Source organism: Chelonia mydas, chromosome 21 (assembly GCF_015237465.2).
Source record: "Chelonia mydas isolate rCheMyd1 chromosome 21, rCheMyd1.pri.v2, whole genome shotgun sequence".
Lineage (NCBI taxonomy): Eukaryota > Metazoa > Chordata > Testudines > Cheloniidae > Chelonia > Chelonia mydas.
In genome coordinates, this window is record NC_051261.2 from 1,808,091 (window position 1) to 1,827,737 (window position 19,647).

The 19,647-nt window shown below is 42.5% G+C and overlaps 1 protein-coding gene across 3 annotated transcripts in view; it reads right to left on the bottom strand.

The window, feature by feature from the left end:
- The window catches only part of LRIG2 (leucine rich repeats and immunoglobulin like domains 2), a 130,399-nt gene that overhangs the window by 86,524 nt on the left and 24,228 nt on the right, over window positions 1–19,647 (bottom strand). For 2 of the 3 annotated variants that reach the window (XR_006286818.1, XR_005223194.2), the window contains exons 12-16: window positions 19,430–19,593; window positions 16,793–17,113; window positions 15,149–15,430; window positions 13,681–14,130; window positions 11,456–11,605 (exon numbers count right to left, since the gene is read on the bottom strand). Coding sequence is in view for 1 of the 3 variants with exons in the window: in XM_037884737.2 (XP_037740665.1) it covers window positions 5,965–6,197; window positions 6,919–7,203; window positions 11,456–11,605; window positions 13,681–14,130; window positions 15,149–15,430; window positions 16,793–17,113; window positions 19,430–19,593 (1,885 nt within the window). In the remaining 2 variants the exon portion in view is untranslated. Of the gene's footprint in view, window positions 1–4,993; window positions 6,198–6,918; window positions 7,204–11,455; window positions 11,606–13,680; window positions 14,131–15,148; window positions 15,431–16,792; window positions 17,114–19,429; window positions 19,594–19,647 lie in introns of those variants that run through there. The other variant, XM_037884737.2, reaches the window with a different exon arrangement.

Below are 19,647 nucleotides of genomic sequence, written 5' to 3' on the forward strand. Positions count from 1 at the left end.
CCAGTTCAGTGTTTGACCTGTTCGTCCTTGCTATTTGAAAGGTTTATCTTGAGTGGTTATCCTTGGCCAAGCTCTGATGGCAAACATTAGTTGTGCTTATTGTATTGACTACTTTCTTGCGGCTTAGCAAGAAAACAAGCACCTTGAAAATGCCTGCATCACTGCTAGCCTAGAGTACATTCCTGTCCTCTTACCAGGGGAAAGACACAGCCCTGGTTTAGCTTCCACAGATGAGAATGGAAGACTGAAATACTGTAACAGACTATATTAAACGGGGTATGCGTAGGAGCTACCCCACTAGCAGGGCTTGCAATATACTACATCACTCCAGTGCAGAGGCTCTAGATGAGGGAGGGCTGCAATAGGATATTTGATAGAGTCCATGAATCCTTTTTCAACCCACTACACTAACTATATCCTGTGTTAGGAATACGTGAATCTTTGTGCCTTGATGCCAACAGGCTCTCTCTGTCTGATGGCCTGTGAGGCTGTCCCTACAGCATTCATGCTATGTTGCAGTTTTAATCTATGAGCACGAAGACTGCCACTTGCAGTCATTTCTTCCCAACCTATCCCCACATTCTTAGAGATGGAAGTGGATTAAACCACTCAGCTCCCTCTAATGCTGTGTAAGGCTGCAGAATCAATCAGCAACTGGCAGGATCAACACCTCATCTATTGAGGATATGGCTCCATCCCAATAGAGCAGCCAGCTGCCACTCTGCTACCATATATGGAATCCAGCTCCGGAACCAGGCTATGTCCCTTATCCAGGGACAGAAGGGATGAGAACCGCTGAGGACCCAACACCCTTCCCATTGTTCAAATCAAGAGTATACTCATGATGGTCTCTTATATATGAAGAAACATCCACCTTTCATAGTAAGAGAAGAATAAGTCCCTCTCCCCCCTTGACTGTCACTCATGTGGAAGGACCTAGTTTTGCTGCATTTTCTCTGGAAGATTTAAAAATAGTCTGTTTTTTGTGAATGTTGTGTGCCTGTATGCAATGGAAGCCACACCAGAGACTCACATAGTATGTAGTGTTTTATTGAATGAAGGTAAATTACAATAGACAAAAGTATGTTACACATGCTATACAAAATATACATTCTTATAAGTGAGAAAAATAGAGATACTAGGAAAGGGCAACAGTAAATGAGGGCAGATCTGTAGACAGTGCCTTAGATACACTCATTATTAGAGCTGCTTCACTTTGGCATTGATTGACAAAGATAGGTATGAATATGGGAAACAGAATAACTTCTGTTACTCTCTCCAAGTTAGACAGATCTCTTGGTAAACAGATGGGTGAATGTCTTAGCAAAACACAGGTAGCTGCATCATCCTGTTTCTAACTGTGTAATTTAGGAGCTGTTGCTCTTAAAACTGCAGTTGGAAACTTAGCCTGTTTTTCAGAATGCAGAAGTAGTACATTGGTAAGTAGCTTGCCCAATTAAAAGTCAAGGCTACGTACAACCAGCTTAACACCACTTTAAAGAGGCCACTGTTTATGCCAGGACACTACATAAATCTGTTCTGATGCAGGTAGCATAACTTACAAGCCTTAGATCTGATTCTGCACACCTTACAAGACAACACTGCCTTTGACTTCACCAGGTGTTCTGAATACCAGGGCAGATCAGGCTCCCTAACCTGTCACGCACACCAAGTTAGCATCAATGGGTTGCACAAGCAGAGAAGCTAATGCCATGTTGACTTGTGCTCCATACAAAATAGAAGGAGGGGGAAATAAATGTTTGCCAAATGGAAAGAGAAAAAAGCAGAGCAGAAATGAAGTGTTATATGTCTGCAGCCAAGAGATCATGGCTCTCAACATGCTGTGGACCAGCTACGCCACATTGACCTTTACCATGTATGACCAAATCAGGCAGGAAGCCTGGAATGATGCAAGCTTTCCATTGCAGCAATTTCATAGTTGGCACTTCTGATGTTAATTTAGGCTACTAGGGTATGTCTACAGACTTTTGGAGTGAGCCTCCCAGCCCAGCTCAACAGACTTGGGTTGCAGGGCTCATGCTAGTGCTCAAGAAGTAGCTGTACAGACAGCACTCTGAAGTCACAGCTTGGGCTCTGACGCTTACCCGCCCCCCACTGGCTTTAGGGCCTGAGCCGTAACTTCAAAGTGCTGTCTACACAGCTACTTTCAGAGAGCTAGCTTGAGTGTTGAGCTGGTTTGGGAGGCTCACTCCAAAATATTGTGGAGATGTACCCACAGACAACAGCAGGGTCCTTTGGCACAAAGGTAAGTTCAGGTCTTAAAATGAACAATATGCCTTCCTAGATGGAGTTCAGAGAGAAAACTTAGGGTCGTCCCCCCCTCCAATCAGGTACTTAAGAATTTCTCTTTGAGTTGTAGTGAGTGTTACATTTAATAACCCCAAAATATTGAGAACTTCAAAGCACCAAGCGACTAAAATGCCAGTGTTTAGTTCTACATTATTTGATCAAAATCAACTGACTCCCCTCCACAGTACAGCTGCTGGACTACCTTACGGTTTGCTTTAACAACTCTGGGATAAGTGCCACTGCTGAATCTTTGGTCCTTGTTTGCCTGGATCAGACCACAGGCCACGCCAGAGAAGGAAAGTAATGGATATTTTCAAATATGTTTGAGGAGCCTCACTTACCCTGTAGGTGAGCCGATCTCTGGCTCAAGTAAGTTCTAGCTGTGGTCTCAAAGAGGGATTCACCTGAAATGCCCCAAACCTTACAATCCCATCCAAGAAGCGAACAGCAGGAGAAGTCACTAGTTCTTGCAGAGTTCCACCTTTTGGTTTGATGCAGACTGCGTTTTTCTTTCTAAAATTGAGAGTCACAGTGCTGATTCTACTACTGATTAGTGGATTTTCTATAGACTGAGCAAAGGCATCAGTGATCAGGAGGAAAGCCCTGGGGATCTTATTTACTGGAGACAGCATACACCAGGAAGGATAGCACCACCAAATGCTTTAGCTATAAGCTCACTGTGTCCTTGAAGATGCAAAATTGATGAAAATAAAAAAAAACAACACTAAAATGAGCATCTCTATCTAGATAATTTACCAGAAAGTGACAGCTTTTTAGGCAGTGTAGGATGATGATATTTCCTTTGACGCTTATGAGATGTCATCTAGTGTTATTGGTGACGCTTCTCTGACTGTGCTGCTGGGGAGAAGACAACATACATCGAATGGTTCTGTTGCTAACACATCGCACAGGGAACCTCAGCGGGGAGGGGAACTGCTTTCCAAATCTAGGGAAAAAGATGGCTAGTAGTGGATTTAAATTTTAAGTTTACTGATTTTTCATAGATGAGTGCCTTACCCTTTAAATACCTAGGGTGAAATCCTGGCTTCATTAAAATCAATGCAAGTTTTTCAACTAACGTCCATGAGCCAGGATTTCACCTTCAATATTTTGACAGATGGGATCATTAGCTTTCAGAAGTGCATATTCACCACTGCTGAGGAACAGCTTACTAGAAAGCCCACATAATACAATACACCATGATACCCAACACTTTGCCATGGACATCCACTTCACAGTTTGTCCCCAGTAATCTAAATGTCTAAAATGAGGAGTACTTGACTGCTGCATATTCAGTACTCACCCTTTTGCAATGGATTGCGGATATTCAAATGTGTTAAGGGCTATTATAAAGAGGATGGTGATCAATTGTTCTCCATGTCAACTCATGGTAGGACAAACAGTAATGGGCTTAATCTGCAGCAAGGGAGATTTAGGTTAATTTTTGGGAGAAACTTTTTAGCTATAAGGGTAATTACAATCTAGAACAGGCTTCCAAGGGAGGATGGGGAATCCCCATCATTGGGGGTGTTTAAGAACTGGTTGAACACCTGTCAAGGATGGTCTAGGTTTACATGGTCCAGCCTCAGGGCAGGGGGCTGGACTTGATCTCGTGAGGTCCTTTACAGCCCTAGATTTTGTATGATTTTATGTCCAGCCCCACACATATGGGGAGTAGCTGGAGGTTTCTGGTATGGCCACCACCAATGATATGGCTGCATCTGTGATCAGAATTAGGCTTCGATGTTGACACCTCACTGAGATGAGAGGGGAAATTCACCCTTGATCTTTTTTTGCAGATTAAGGTCTTGTCTGCACTGGATATTTCAGCCATCTGTGACCAGCCACTCGTGCAAACACCTCCTCAAGACAGGAAAAAATGCTATAAGCCATGATTTGTACACCACTTTCAAGTAGGGAGAAAGTTGCACTGGTGCAAATAGTTGCCAAGTTGTCGGTCTACACTAAGCTGGTATTTGCATTGGTGCAGCTTAACTTTACGTGAAAGTGCATGACACTAGGTGCCTTTATTGGTGCAGCTAACTGATGGCTGGCCATTGCTGGCTGTAACCAGGGCAAGCTGGCCCTACAGGGAGACCTAGGGACCAGTAGCAGAGTAGCAGGTCATCCAGCCAGAGCTCTGCCATATATAGCATAGAAAGGCCTTTTTATGAGGACATTTTAGATCTTAGCAGAGGCTAAAGACAGTAGCTACTCAGAGCTCATTGATTTTTCACACCTAACACTACTTTCCCAGAGGACTATGAAGAAAAGTCATTTTGTATATTCGGGACATTGCCAAGGTATGTCACCATTTTAATCTTGTTTTGCTCGCTGCTTACAAGAACTCCTGCGAAAGTAGAGATTAGGCTTTGGTTTTTTACTTCAGGGTTTCTCTGAGGCTTCATGCTCCACGGAAAATGGAGGTAGTGTTTCATACAAAGAATTACAGAACTTTTCAAACAGATATACGTGGGTCAAACTTGGGGCCCAAGAATCCTGACCATGTAACGAAGAGGGAGCAGTTTACATGTATACTGTCAAGCCAGAGGCATACACAGCTGTATGTAAATCAATGCTATTCACTAGGGTCACAATTTCACTGACATGCCTACACATCCACTTCTTCCCAACATGAAAGGATAGATCTATCCCTGAAGAAACAAGCTTTCAGATCCACAAAACCAAATCAGAACAAATCTTTATGGTTTGATAGCCAGTGCTCAAGATTACAACAGGATGTTACAGTATTTTTGGCATAATAAAAAATATTTACATTACAGCCAACACATTTATGTGTGTCGTGTATACAAAATATTTATAAATGCAAATTTATTTACAACTATAGCAGCAGTTCTCAAACTGTGGGTCATGACCCCATTTTAATGAGACTTGCTGGGGCCCAAAGCCCAAGGGCTTCATCCCTGGGCAGTGGGATTAAGGTTACAGGCCTCCTGCCTGTGGCAAAGCCCTCAGGCTTTGGGTTTGGCCCCCCGGCCTGGGGCAGTGGGGTTTTGCCCCCCCTCTGGGTAGCAGGGCTTCAGTGGGCTCAGGTTTCGGTCCCCCCTCCTGGGGTCCTGTAGTAATTTGTTGTCAGAAGGTGGTCATGGTACAATGAAGTTTGAGAACCCCTAAACTTTACTCATAGGAGCACTACTTTACTCATAGGAGAAAAAAACAACCCTCCAAAGTTACCCGTCTGACACAATGATGCAACTCCTGCTAGCAGACTAAAGGAACAGAAAGCTGGCCAAGAGCTGTATGCTTGCAATTACTGGAGAATTCTATGGGGAGCATGAAGGGCAACATGAAACAGCTAAACCTTCTTGATAGAATTTTCAAAACAGACAGCCTGTGTTGATAGGACATCAGAATGCTCATGCCTTCCAATACTCTTGTAGTGGAGTTCACTTCATTCACCAAAATTGTCCAACCATAATATAATGCTGTGGATCCCCATCTTTCCAACACAAGTAAATCCAAGAGACAAAAGTTTGTGCCATCCTCCCACTCCTAGCTGAGAGAGTCTGTCTTGGTCCGCTCAGCTTATAATTGTAGACATGTATACAGCATCTTTGGGCAAGGGGTTAATCCTGAGGTAGAAAATACAAAGTCAGTTGACCTGAATTTGCTTCCAAAGCTTCACTTTGCTGTTTATGTGGCTTCACCAAATTCCTGAATGTTCTGAGTCCTGTTAAAATCAAAGTTATGTTCACGTAACCTGTGGCAAGGTCTGGGTGAAACAGCCTGTTCTCGGTCACCGTCAATGGCTCCCTCACTTCGGAGAGCTTGAGGGGCCTCCTCATGGACTGACTGCTGCTGCGGGAAGCGTGTGCGCGACAACCCTAGGTCTCTGTTTAGTCCCCACAAGGGTAGCTGAAAAGGTTCTGAGAGAGAAAAAAATGGATAGGCATTTGAGTTCATGATAAATGCACCAGAATTCTAAACAAGGATTCTTGAATCTCCATGTGATTTGGCAATATGACATTCTTAACAAGATTATTTTCTATTTAGCTTTGAGGGCACATTTTACTGGAAGCCTTCCCACTGTAGCAATCTGTTACTATAACCAGCTACAACATGTCTGCAAGTTTCTCCAAAGGTTCTCTGGAAGAATCACAAAAAACCTTGATTCTATTAAAATCGACAATGTATTTTTTTCCTCAGGTGCTTTGAAACATTAGGAATTCTATTCAGTAAACACATAAAAGTGCTATTTGGATTTCCTGTGGGATATCTGTATGACTCTAAAGCAAAGACAATGTTGGCAGAGAAATATACTTGATAATATTATATATGCACAAGACATTAAGTCTCATGAACTTTAAAGAGAGGAATTATAGGTTCAAAGATGCTGCTTTTATAAACAGGAGTAACCATTTTTCTCAACTCCAGGAGCATTTGAACATTTGGTGCAAAGCTTCAGATTTCTCTTCATTCAAAGTGCAGTCTGGAGAGCAAGTGTTCAGTGATTAGATTAACTACCCCACACACAACAACTTGACCAGAAAAATTGGATTAGTCCACTACCAATATATAAGGTAACAGGCAGGCCAGTATCTGGCTTGTGCCGTTGGACTGGAAGAAGAGGATGAGTCATGAACTTACCATTATTAGTCTGCTGGGCTGAGAGTTTCTTCTCATTTATTCTGTCATGATGGGTAAGAAAGGCAGACATTTCTCTGTCTACTATAAGACGATCCAGAGTGCTGGCTTCATGTTGTGTGTGAGATGGATAGGTCTCCTTGGGCACTTGTACCATGAGACTGGACAATGTGTGATCCAGTGAGTCCTCTTCTGTGATGTATGCATAAGGACAGTATTCACGGGTCCTGGAGTAGATGTTTGCATTGTCATAACAATCTGAGCAGATCACTAATGGCCCTGTGCCACCTGACACGATGGGGGAAAACAAAAAATATTCTTTGTTTAAAAAAAGAGTAGGGATGCCTGGTCTCTACAGTTGCTTTTATAGGTAGATATGATCATGCAATATCACTGTGTCATAGTGAGAAAAACACTGACATAGGATTGGTACTGAACTCCACAAAGCATGCTTGCTTCTTTTGAAAAATAAGCTACAGGAGAAATATGCCATGTTCACATGCATAGCTACCCAAATTCATGTAGCCTTGTAACTCAGAACTTGCCTGGGAGAACAGAAGCTTAATGTGGTGTAAAGCAACCTCATATTGCCTTGTAAGTTCTAAGAGCAAAGGAGTTCCAGTATCTAACTAACATGCATGTCTTCCTAATCACATTTGTATTAAAACAGCTCCTTACCCTATAATTACTGTGGTTCTTCGAGTACTTGTGTCTATTTCCCATTCTTGACGCACATGCTACCCATGTTCTCCAGATCAGAAGCTTTTAGCCAGGTTCTGTTGGGGTCACACCTGCATCCTGAGTGCCCTTTGCGCCCCACCCCCAAAATCTGAGAGCATGACGGGTGGAGTGGAGCCAAACATTTCTCAATTCCTTCACCAAAACAGAACACAGGTCCTGTAGTAACAGGGCTGGAGGACAGGTCATGGAATAGGCGTATATGGACAACATCTTGAAGAACCATAGTTACTGTAAAGTAACTGCTTTTTCTTTGAGTGCTTGTCCATACATATTCCACTAGTGGTGATCTTAATTCCTATCTAGCCTCCTGTGCTAGTCCTGTGAAGTTTGATACTTCATGCCATTTTATGGACTCAGACTTGGCAAGGAGTGCCTGGTAATTGGCAATCCTAAAGCGGAGGCTGACAGAGGGCAGAGTAGCTCTTGGTTCAGAGGAGATCCAGGCATTTGAGCTCCTTTTCTTTAGGTGTTGCCTTGCAGCTCTTCTGTTCTGTCCTCTCCTGAGCAGCAGTGAAAACAAGGGACCCTGGTGTAGGATGAATGTAAAAATACTAGAATTCCAAAGATGGTACCTGGGACCTTCTGTCTGCCTCTTTGGATGCTGGGGGAAAGCGATGCGGGTATCTGCCTCAGGAGCTGCGCAGCTGCTAACTGTCCCTTGTTTATGGCATAGCTGGCACTGAAGTGTACAAGACGCTTAAATTTGTGGGATATCTCCTGCCCTATATCAGTTAGAATCTCTAATGTCTCTGCCATCTGATGAAGGAAGTCAAATTTTTAAAATTAAGATTGAATCCTATTCTAAAAGATCTGCTCTAGGAATGGTTTCAAGGAAGTTCTAGGGCCTGGGTTATACAAGAGGTCAGACCAGATGATCACAATGGTCTCTTCTGGCCTTGGAATCTAAAAAAAGCATTGTAGTCATCAGGGTGTGATGGAACAGATGGGACAACCGCATGAGGTGACGATGAAATGGCTGCAGGGGCAAGTTCAGCTGACTGATGAACTTCAGAGACTTGCAATTGTTGAGGGTCACTAATTGACATCTGCAGGCTGATGCTGTTGGACCCTCCTGGACCCTATCAGGGAGGGAGATCTAGGCTTAGAGGGGGCCTAGGAGTGATGTTTCTTGTCATGATGGAAATCCCTCGGTGCCCAGTATAGCCATGAATGAGGGCTATACACAAAATGAATTGGGAATCACAGGAGAGTGTAGCAGGAGGGATGTCTCTGTAGATACCTTGTATTTATCACAGTAACCACAAGTCCTGGATTCTCTGTATAAGGATCACAGAAAGAAGCCTTGGAGTAAATAGTTGAACCGCCCCCACTATGGAGATGAGAGGAACATTCCTCTTCCATTGGTGGAGCTGATGTGGTAGGTGTCACAGAATCATAGGAATAAAGGAAGGGACCTTGAGAAGTCAAGTCCAGTCCCTTGTGCTGGGGCAGGACCAAGTAAACCTAGACATCCTGACAGATGTTTGCAAAACCTGCTCTTAAAAATTTCCAGTAATGGGGAATCCACAAGCTCCATTGGAAGCCTGTTCCAGATTGTAATTATCCTTATAGCTAGAAAGCTTCTCCTAATATCTAACCTAAACCTCCCCTGCTACAGATTAAGCCCATTACTTCTGGTCTTACCTTCAATGGATATAGAAAATAATTGATCACCATCCTCTTTGTAACAGCCCTTAACATATTTGAAGACTGTTACTAGGCTCCCTTCAGTCTTTTCTCAGGACTAAACATGCCCAGTTTTGGGTTTTGTTTTTTTTATTAAACCTTTCATCATAGATCAGGTTTTCTAAACCTTTTGTTGCTGTCCTCTGAACTCTCTCCAATTTGTCCACATCTTTCCTCAAGTGTGGGGCCAGGCTTGGACACAGTACTCCAGCTGAGACCTCACCAGTCCTGAGGAGAGTGGGACAGTTACCTTCCATGTCTTCCATGCAACATCCTGGTAATACACCGCAAGATAATATTAGCCTTTTTCGCAACTGCATCACACTGTTAACTGATTCCATTTGTGATCCGCTGTAACCCCCAGATCCCTTTTAGCAGTACTGCCACCTAGCTAGTTTTTCCCCATTTTGTAATTGTACATTTGATTTTTCCTTCCTAAACGTAGTACTTTCCATTTGCCTTTATTGAATTTCATCTTGTTGAATTCAGACCAATTTGTCAAGGTTGTTTTGAATTCTAATCCTGTCCTCTAAACTGCTTGCAACCCCAGGCAGCTTGGAGTCATCTGCAAATTTTATAAGCACATTCTCCATTTCATTATCCAAGTCATTAATGGAGATATTGACTAGTACTAGACCCAGGACTGACCCCTGCAGGACCACACTAGATATGCCCTCCCAGTTTGACAGCGAACCACTGACAACTACTCTGAGTATAGTCTTTCAACCAGTTGTGCACCCACCTTATTAGTAATTTCATCTAGACCATATTTCCCTATTTGTTTTTATGATATGTCATATGGGACTGTATCAAAAGCCTTAGTAGGTCTGGGAGAAATCTTTTGTCGGTACCCTACATGCACCTTGTGCCAAAGAAACAACAGTGATTGATATAGCTAGGGGAATGTTTACTGTTTATGATAATGGTGACTCAGAAGACAGATGCTACTAGATCTGGTGCTGTGTATCTCAGCATCGAAACCATCAGTACCATGAACAGCAACTGTGAAGTGGATGGGACAGAACATTTGTGCTAACTGAATCTGTACCAAAGTAGCTGGTGCTGGAGCTGGAGCAGAAAGCCTTGGTGTCAGTATAGAGTGCTCAACAAGCAGTGTTGCAGAGAGAGACAGATAAAGACTGCTTGAGGGTGCTCTTTGGCCGGTACTGGTATATGAAGAACAGCGTGCAGAGGAACCCAACTTAGGTCCTGTGCTACCCTTGTGAGAGGAAAGTTGCAGTAATCATGCCTCTGATAGGTTCTCAGACAGAAGCCTGTTCTTCTCTAGAGAGAGGCTGACTGCATCCTATTGCTTTCAGCAAATGAAGACTACTTAGAAGTGGAAGCAGTAGAGTCCTTCTCAGAAGCTGGGGCTCTAGAGGCAGCCATAACATTCATAATCAACTGAGTACTTCTGGTGGAGGACTGTTCAGATCTGGGTGGATATTGTTTACTCTGCTCAGAAGCTTACCTCATTAACTTTCTAGAAGATAAGTTTTAGGCAAGCTTCCCTTGCCTAATGGGTTCTTTTAAAAAAAGATACCAACAAATGGAGCATTTATCAACACTATGCCTCCCAAGGGATACAGCACACTTACATGAAGGACAATACTTGAACATTAAAGATTTTTGCTCAGCCATAAGGGCTGAAGCCCAGTACCCAGAAAAGCTATCCGGAATAGAACCCTAATACATGACTACCCAAAGCGAATCAATCTCTGATCTACCCTGCATAGATAACCATGTACAACCCATGCAGTTTGTATGATTGCAAGGGACAGGAACATTGCTCTCAGTCCTGTTCTGCAGCCATAGGCTTCTCCACCCTTTGTGCCTCAGGGAGCCAGGAGGGCATTCAGACACAGACAGTCCCAGTGAATTGTCACCAATTCTGTTCTTGAGCAAATGGGGAACAAGCACCCCCAAAAGTGGAATATATATATATATATATGCACACACACGGACCAGCACTCTAAGAGGTAGGGTTTTTAAATTTAGAGTATAGAAAATTCTAAAGTTTCTAGAGTCTTCTAAAACATTTAACCTTCAATGCTTATGCCATTACCTATTACCCTGCTTTGTGTAATGCTGCAATGCAAAGGGGCATACTTACCATCTGTTCCCTTGTGCACATAGCCATTTGCAGGAGGCATAAGCTGTTGATGGCTTCCTGCCTCTGAGTTGCTGTACCCTTCTTGAGGTTCAGAAAGAGTTCCTTGGGAAGATAAATAACTGGGAATATCTGCAGGTAAATTCATCTCCTCTGAAAGAGACACACAGAGATCAACATTGACTACCTCAACAATAAGTGATGCTATTCAGCAGACTAACGTAAACATACTGAGAAAAAGAAAAGGAGTACTTGTGGCACCTTAGCGACTAACCAATTTATTTGAGCATAAGCTTTCGTGAGCTACAGCTCACTTCATTGGATGCATACTGTGGAAAATACAGAAGATGTTTTTATACACACAAACCATGAAAAAATGGGTGTTTATCACTACAAAACGTTTTCTCTCCCCCCACCCTACTCTCCTGCTGGTAATAGCTTATCTAAAGTGATCACTCTCCTTACAATGTGTATGATAATCAAGGTGGGCCATTTCCAGCACAAATCCAGGTTTTCTCCCCCCCACCCCATCTAAACCTACTGACCGCTATTCCTACTACATGCCTCCAGCTTTCACCCTGACCACATCACACGATCCATAGTCTACAGCCAAGCTCTGAGATACAACCGCATTTGCTCCAACCCCTCAGACAGAGACAAACACCTACAAGATCTCTATCAAGCATTCTTACAACTACAATACCCACCTGCGGAAGTGAAGAAAGATTGATAGAGCCAGAAGAGTTCCCAGAAGTTACCTACTACAGGACAGGCCTAACAGAACACCACTAGCCGTCACCTTCAGCCCCCAACTAAAACCCCTCCAACGCATTATCAAGGATCTACAACCTATCCTGAAGGATGACCCAACACTCTCACAAATCTTGGGAGACAGGCCAGTCCTTGCCTACACACAGCCCCCCAACCTGAAGCAAATACTCACCAGCAACCACATACCACACAACAGAACCACTAACCCAGGAACCTATCCTTGCAACAAAGCCCGTTGCCAACTGTGCCCACATATCTATTCAGGGGACACCATCACAGGGCCTAATCACATGAGCCACACTATCAGAGGCTCGTTCACCTGCACATCCACCAATGTGATATATGCCATCATGTGCCAGCAATGCCCCTCTGCCATGTACATTGGTTAAACTGGACAGTCTCTACGTAAAAGAATAAATGGACACAAATCAGATGTCAAGAATTATAACATTCAAAAACCAGTCGGAGAACACTTCAATCTCTCTGGTCACTCGATTTCTGATCTCAAAAAGACTATCCTTCAACAAAAAAACTCCAAAAACAGACTCCAACGAGAGACTGCTGAATTGGAATTAATTTGCAAATTGGATACAATTAACTTAGGCTTGAATAGACACTGGGAATGGTTGAGTTATTATAAAAAGTAACTTATTTCCCCTTGTTTATTCCCCCCCCCCCCACTGTTCCTCAGACATTCTTGTTAAACTCTGGATTTGTGCTGGAAATGGCCCACCTTGATTATCATACACATTGTAAGGAGAGTGATAATTTTAGATAAGCTATTACCAGCAGGAGAGTAGGGTGGGGGGAGAGAGAACGTTTTGTAGTGATAATCACCCAGTTTTTCATGGTTTGTGTGTATAAAAACATCTTTTGTATTTTCCACAGTATGCATCCGATGAAGTGAGCTGTAGCTCACGAAAGCTTATGCTCAAATAAATTGGTTAGTCTCTAAGTTGCCACAAGTACTCCTTTTCTTTTTGCGAATACAGACTAACACGGCTGTTCCTTTTCTCAGTATTCAGAGTATTTCATTCATGTGTCATCCCCTTTCTCTTAAGAGATTAAAAATCCACATACCAGCTAAGAGAGACTTACAAAAAAAGCTAGCAGAACCAATCAACATCTTACTCGAAGTCTTGCAAGTGTTCTCACTCAGACATAAATTTCAAATTCTTATTTACTCTCAACTTTGTGAACTTCATTTGTTTCCCTCATTTCAGAAGTGCACCATGATTGACAAGGTAAAACGTGTTTAATGTTAAAGAATGCACATTTGACAGACAGAGACTTGAAACCCTGCATATATCCAGTTGACCCTGTACATAAACCAAGAGGCATTCTGCTGTGACAAACAAAGGCTTTCCCCTCCATTAGGTCTCTTACTTTACGGAATTATTTCAGTTAGTCATAGGTTAAAACACAACAGAAGTAAGCTGGCCCTGTATTTTACCTACCGGTGTTAGTGATGCTGTAGTCTTCACTTTTCCTTCGCATGTGATATATAACTATAACCCATACCAGAGAGGTGCCCACAACGCAGCAGACTACAACAATAATCACAATGCCAACTGTCGTCCAGCCATCTTCCTCATGTAAGATACCACTCTGGGAGGAATCACAATTTGGGGAAGATAGTACATTTAGGTAAATATGGCCACGCTCTGTGCCAAGTGTGTTGGACATAATGCATGTATATTTCCCAGCATCCTCTAACCCAGCATCCACAATGATAAGGAGTTGATTGGCAGCAGCAAAGAAGTGTCGTTCTGTTACTGTCAGAGGCCCATCATCTTTAGTCCAGTTCAGGCGAGGGGCTGGACTGCCACCAGCTATACACTGCAACACGGCCGTTTCTCCTCGGGTTACTGTCCTGTCTTCTAGAGGCCTAACAAATGAAGGAGTTTCTGGATATGGTGGAAAGGAAGAAAAGTTACTTTAATATTGTAAAGTCAAATATAATTAAAAAGATAATTGCACAGAATCTCAATTGCAGCCTTCCTATGTGTACCAAATAATATTTAGAATCCAATCCCACAGTTTGAAAACAGAGATGGGCAAAGGAGAACAGTGGCCAGGAAATACTGTGACAGATCTGATGTGATGGAAGACACTTCCATGAATGGTGGACTCACTGGAACTGATCTGGACAGAGCCTTGCTGAATACACTGAAGGTAACACTGTATGGGGTGATATGAAGTCTTTTCCATTTCTATAGTTTATATATGACCTTAATGTAAAAAAAAGAGTAGAGGATCTTCAAAAAAAAAAAAAACAACAACAAAAAAACCCCCACCAAAAACAGCCCTTCTGGTGGTATTTCCTTCCTATACCAGCTCAGCATAGTCCAGGTCGCCTGTGATTAAGTTCAGCTCCCTGAGTTAAAGCTGGAATTATCAAATCTATAAAATCAACCTAATCAAGAAGTGTTCCCATAATTCTCTCTTCCCAAACCCATACCCACACGTACAGTAAATGAAGCTGCAGACTAGCTGCGCAGCGAGTGACTGATAAGAGGTTATTTCATGATGCAGACTGATATGGACAACAGAAGAAGGGCGCAGCAATTAGAAACTGTTTCCAAGTTTCGCATTCAACTTCCCCAAGATAATGCGAGTCCACAACAGGGAACTCTGCTGTAGCCACACACATTAACAAAATACGTTTCTTCCATTGTTCTTTACCGCAAAACGCCACCTACAACCAGGTAAGTCGAACACTGGTCCTTTTATAGCTTTGACCCATCTTGAAAAATGTGATTAACTGCTACCTACAATCAGAGAAACATGCCACTCTGGTAGCACGTTAACTCACATCCAATTCATTTAGATTCCCTATCAACCTCTCATGTAAGTCAGCTACCATCATCACAAAAAGAGATAAGTGAAAGGATCTGTACAGTCCCAGAATTGTGCTTTGCTTACCTAACACAGTCAATGTGGCATTTGCTGATAGACCTCCTGCGATGTTTTGTGCCATACAGCTATAGATTCCCATATCTTCTATTTTTACATTTGCGATGAAGAACACATCGTCTTCAGGCATAACATGCATTCGCCTCTCTCGTGCTGCAGGGAAGTCTGTGCCACCATCTTTCTGCCATGAGATCTGTGGAGGGGGGTGGCCCTCGGCGGCACACTCAAGTCGGGCCATGGCCCCAGTACGGATAGTTAGGTCCATGGGGGTTTTCAGAAAGGAAGGCAGCTCTGCAGTGGAGGAGACATTATGGACTGCATGTGAAAATTTTCAGTTCAGGGCATATAATGAAGTTCTTCTCTATACTAGAAGAGTCTCTGAACTGCAGCAGATCTTACAGACTGCTGCAATTCTTTTAAAGGATTGTAGGAATTATACAAATGCATTATATTCTTTTATTTAAAATTCTGTAATGAAATAAAGAAAAGGAGTACTTGTGGCACCTTAGAGACTAACCAATTTATTTGAGCATAAGCTTTCGTGAGCTACAGCTAATTCATCGGATGCATTGTGAGCTGTAGCTCACGAAAGCTTATGCTCAAATAAATTGGTTAGTCTCTAAGGTGCCACAAGTACTCCTTTTCTTTTTGCGAATACAGACTAACACGGCTGCTACTCTGAAACCTGTAATGGAATACTAAATCTGCAATACCCCATTAAGATAATCTTAGTGGGGGACAAATGTCCCAACCACTACCTCTCAGTAAAAGGTGAAAGCAGCACGGCTTAGCTTAATTCTCCAGTCTTTATTTGCTCATACTTTTCTGTCCCCTGTAAAAGAAGAGGTGAATTATACCTTAATAGCCAACAGCAGTTGGCTCTGCTAAGTGCTCACAAGCTCTACTCATGAGGAGTCAGCCAGTGCCTCTGGAGCAAGCCAGACAAACTGGTGTCTCCTAGAATGGATTTCTGCTCTGGACGGACAGTCCCCTCCACTTATCTAGTGTTCTCTAAAGGCTTGGTTTAACATGGGTTTCTTGGCCATCTTCTTTCAGATCATGACAACAGAAGGCTTAAATGGGACTAAAATACCTCAATACAATGGTTGTTTCCTCAGTTTTATGTGGTAGATCTACTTGTGTCTGTGTCCCTCAGCTTTGCAAGTGTTTATAGGGGAAGGGTGGGTGGCTCACTCAGCCAACAGGGGGAGCTTTCAGTTTAGAAACAGTAACACTGCACCCATTTTGCTGGACTAGAGAGAGAATTACACATATTGTGACTAGAGCTTGGTGAAATGTTTTACGTTTTCAAAATTTTATTTATTTTTGCCAAAAAGTGTTGCCAATTTTTACCACTTATGGAACGGATAGGTTTGATAACTATGATAAATGCTGAAAATATCATGCAAATTTTTCAGCCAGCTCTGGACATGACTCCTCTCCACAGACCCATTATAGGAGCGGTCAGTTTTGTTCCTGCTTTTCTGAGCCTCTTTATGGAGTCTGAACAAACATTGGAACAACTTCAATGAGGAGGAAATCAAGCTTTTGTAAATCTCAGCTAGCTTCAAAAGCATTTTTCTAGATAAAAGTTTAATTATAACCTCACATGAAAAAAAATAAAGCTTCTCTTTTGTTAGCATTGCTGCTTACCATTGACAGTCAGTTTGGCTTTGTTGGAATAATTGGAACCAAAGTGATTGGTGACAATGCACTGGTATTTCCCTTCATCGGTGAAATTCACATTGAAAAGATGCAGGACTGTGGTGTATTCAAGGACCTCCCCATCTTGCTGCTGATACCTGGCAAAATTCTCAATGTCTGCATCATACAATACTTCGCTGTCTTTACGCCATGCAGTGGATATTGGTGAATCACTGGTGCTTACTGCAGTGCAAGTCAAAGTCACATTCATGCCTCTTAGAGCAATTGTGCTCTCGGGATGTACTCTTATCTGTGGTTTAGGAAAGTCATCTGAAAAGGGATAGCAAGATTAATCAGGTTTTCCCTTCAGCATGCAGCTGATGTTGCAAGAAAAATACTGAAAGGTATTTTATGTCGAAACAGTGCTGTTTGTATCGTAGGTAACATCTGCTTCCACTGCTTATTCCCCGCATTAAATTATCTTCAGTTTGACATCAGTCAGCTGATGGAGAAACGAAGCTGTGAAACAGGATTATGACAACAGGTGGGGGCCACAGAGAATAAGCAACAGGAACAGATGAGGTGAAAGACACCTCAAGGTCTTCACCAGGAACCTGTATTTTCCATAGTTACCTGGATTTGTTGCAGATTTTATACACAGATGCATAATTGTGCTGCATAATCTAATTTTATTTTATAAGGGATAGAAATTCTCATGGCAGCAAAGACATCTTTACAGGCATCACATGATGTAAACTGGTGGCTTGCTGCAATATGTCTGCATACAAACAACCTAAAGAAATCTCTGAGAAACATGAACTGTCCCATTCCTCCCTAAAGAGTGTTGACTGATGACAATTTACATGTCAACATACCTATTTCAATGCTTATTGTTTTTAAGCAAAAAGCTTCAGTTGTGCTAATCCACTGGCAGATGTTAGGTTGGGAGCACTGAGGTAGGAATGAGGAGCTCAAGACCCACCAAAGATTGCTGCTGACCAAAAAAGGAGGTAGGGTGTTGGGGAAAACAGACATGTGGATGGATAAGGATGGCCAGGTGGTTAAGGTGCTAGCCTGGAACCCAGGACACATGGATTAAATTCTCAGATCTTCCACAGAGTCCCTGTGTGGCCTTAGACAAGTCACAGTTTCCACCTCAGTTTCCCCATCTATAAAATGGGGATAATAGCACTTTATCATCTCACAATCCTTTTGCAAGGATTAATGCGTTCAAGTTTGTGAGGCACTCTGTAACACTTATTTGGGTCCCTTTGTCATAATATCACTCTCCAGGATGCCCAGACTATCCTGTGCATACCAAAAATTTAAGCTACCCATGTCCTCCTAGGTACTAAGAGAACCACTATTACAGGGTTCAACACCTTCTACAAAGCAGACAATCAAAAATTTGAGCCACATCAAATTTTTATAGTAAACTAAAGGATCTTGTCACAGGACTTCCCCTCTTATAGAATCATAGGACTGGAAGGGACTGTGAGGTCATCTAGTCCAGTCCCCTGCACTCATGGCAGGACCAGGTATTATCTAGACCATGCCCGACACGTGTTTGTCTAACCTACTCTTAAAAATCTCCAGTGATGGAGATTCCATAACCTCCCTAGGCAATTTATTCCAGTGCTTAACCACCCTGACAGTTCAGAAGTTTTTCCTAATATCCAACCTAAACCGCCCTTGCTGCAATTTAAGCCCATTGCTTCTTGCCCTATCCTCAGAGGTTAAAAACAATTTTTCTTCCTCCTCCTTATAACCAACTTTTATATACTTGAAAACTGTTATGTCCCCCCTCAGTCATCTCTTCTCCAGACTAAGCATACCCCATTTTTTCAATCTTCTCTCTTAGGTCATGTTTTCTAAACCTTTAATCGTTTTTGTTGCTCTTCCCTAGACTTTCTCTAATCTGTCCGCATCTTTCCTGAAATGTGGCGCCCAGAACTGGACAATACTCCAGTTGAAGCAGAATCAGCATGGAGTACAGTGGAAGAATTACTTCTTGTGTCTTGCTTACAACACTCCTGCTAATACATCCCAGAAAGATGTTCACTTTTTTTGCAACCGTCTTACACTGTTGACTCATTTAGCTTGTGATCCATTATGACCCCCACATCCCTTTCTGCAGTACTTCTTCCTAGGCAGTCATTGCCTATTTTGTATGAGTGCAACTGATTGTTCCTTCCTAAGTGAAGTACTTTGCCTTTTTGTCTTTCTTGAATTTCATCCTATTTACTTCAGACCATTTCTCCCATTTGTCCAGATCATTTTGAATTATAATCCTATCCTCCAAAGCACTTGCAAGCCCTCCCAGCTTGGTATCCTCCACAAACTTTATAAGTGTACTCTCTATGCCATTATCTAAATCACTGATGAAGCATCTCTTACAGTAGACTATACAGTGCCTCAGTGCAACAGAAACCAGGGAACTTGGGAAAAATACATAGCCATGGAAAGAGCCAAACCAAAAAGCAATGGTAGGCCAAGTGATGCATGCACACACAAATTAATTCTTTGTCTCCATTACTTAGCCCAATAATCTCCTTCAATTCAACATGAATGTCTGGTTTCCAAGAAGGGTTAATTTCTACTTAGGTACTGCCATACCCCTAAGTCAAAGTCATTAAGAATACAAACCACAGACAAAGTCTTCAGGATTCACATTGAGAATGCTTTGTCCAGCTAACCATTCAGGGTAAGCACAGCTAACATTTACAGCCTGTTGTAAATGGCTGTCAATGAGCCACTGAAGCAGCCATTTCAACTGGCAGTCACAGAGTAGGCTGCTGGTGTTCAACATCCTGCAGAAACAAGGTTAAAAAGGAAGAGTCATTCATTTTATTTACTTATTTCAC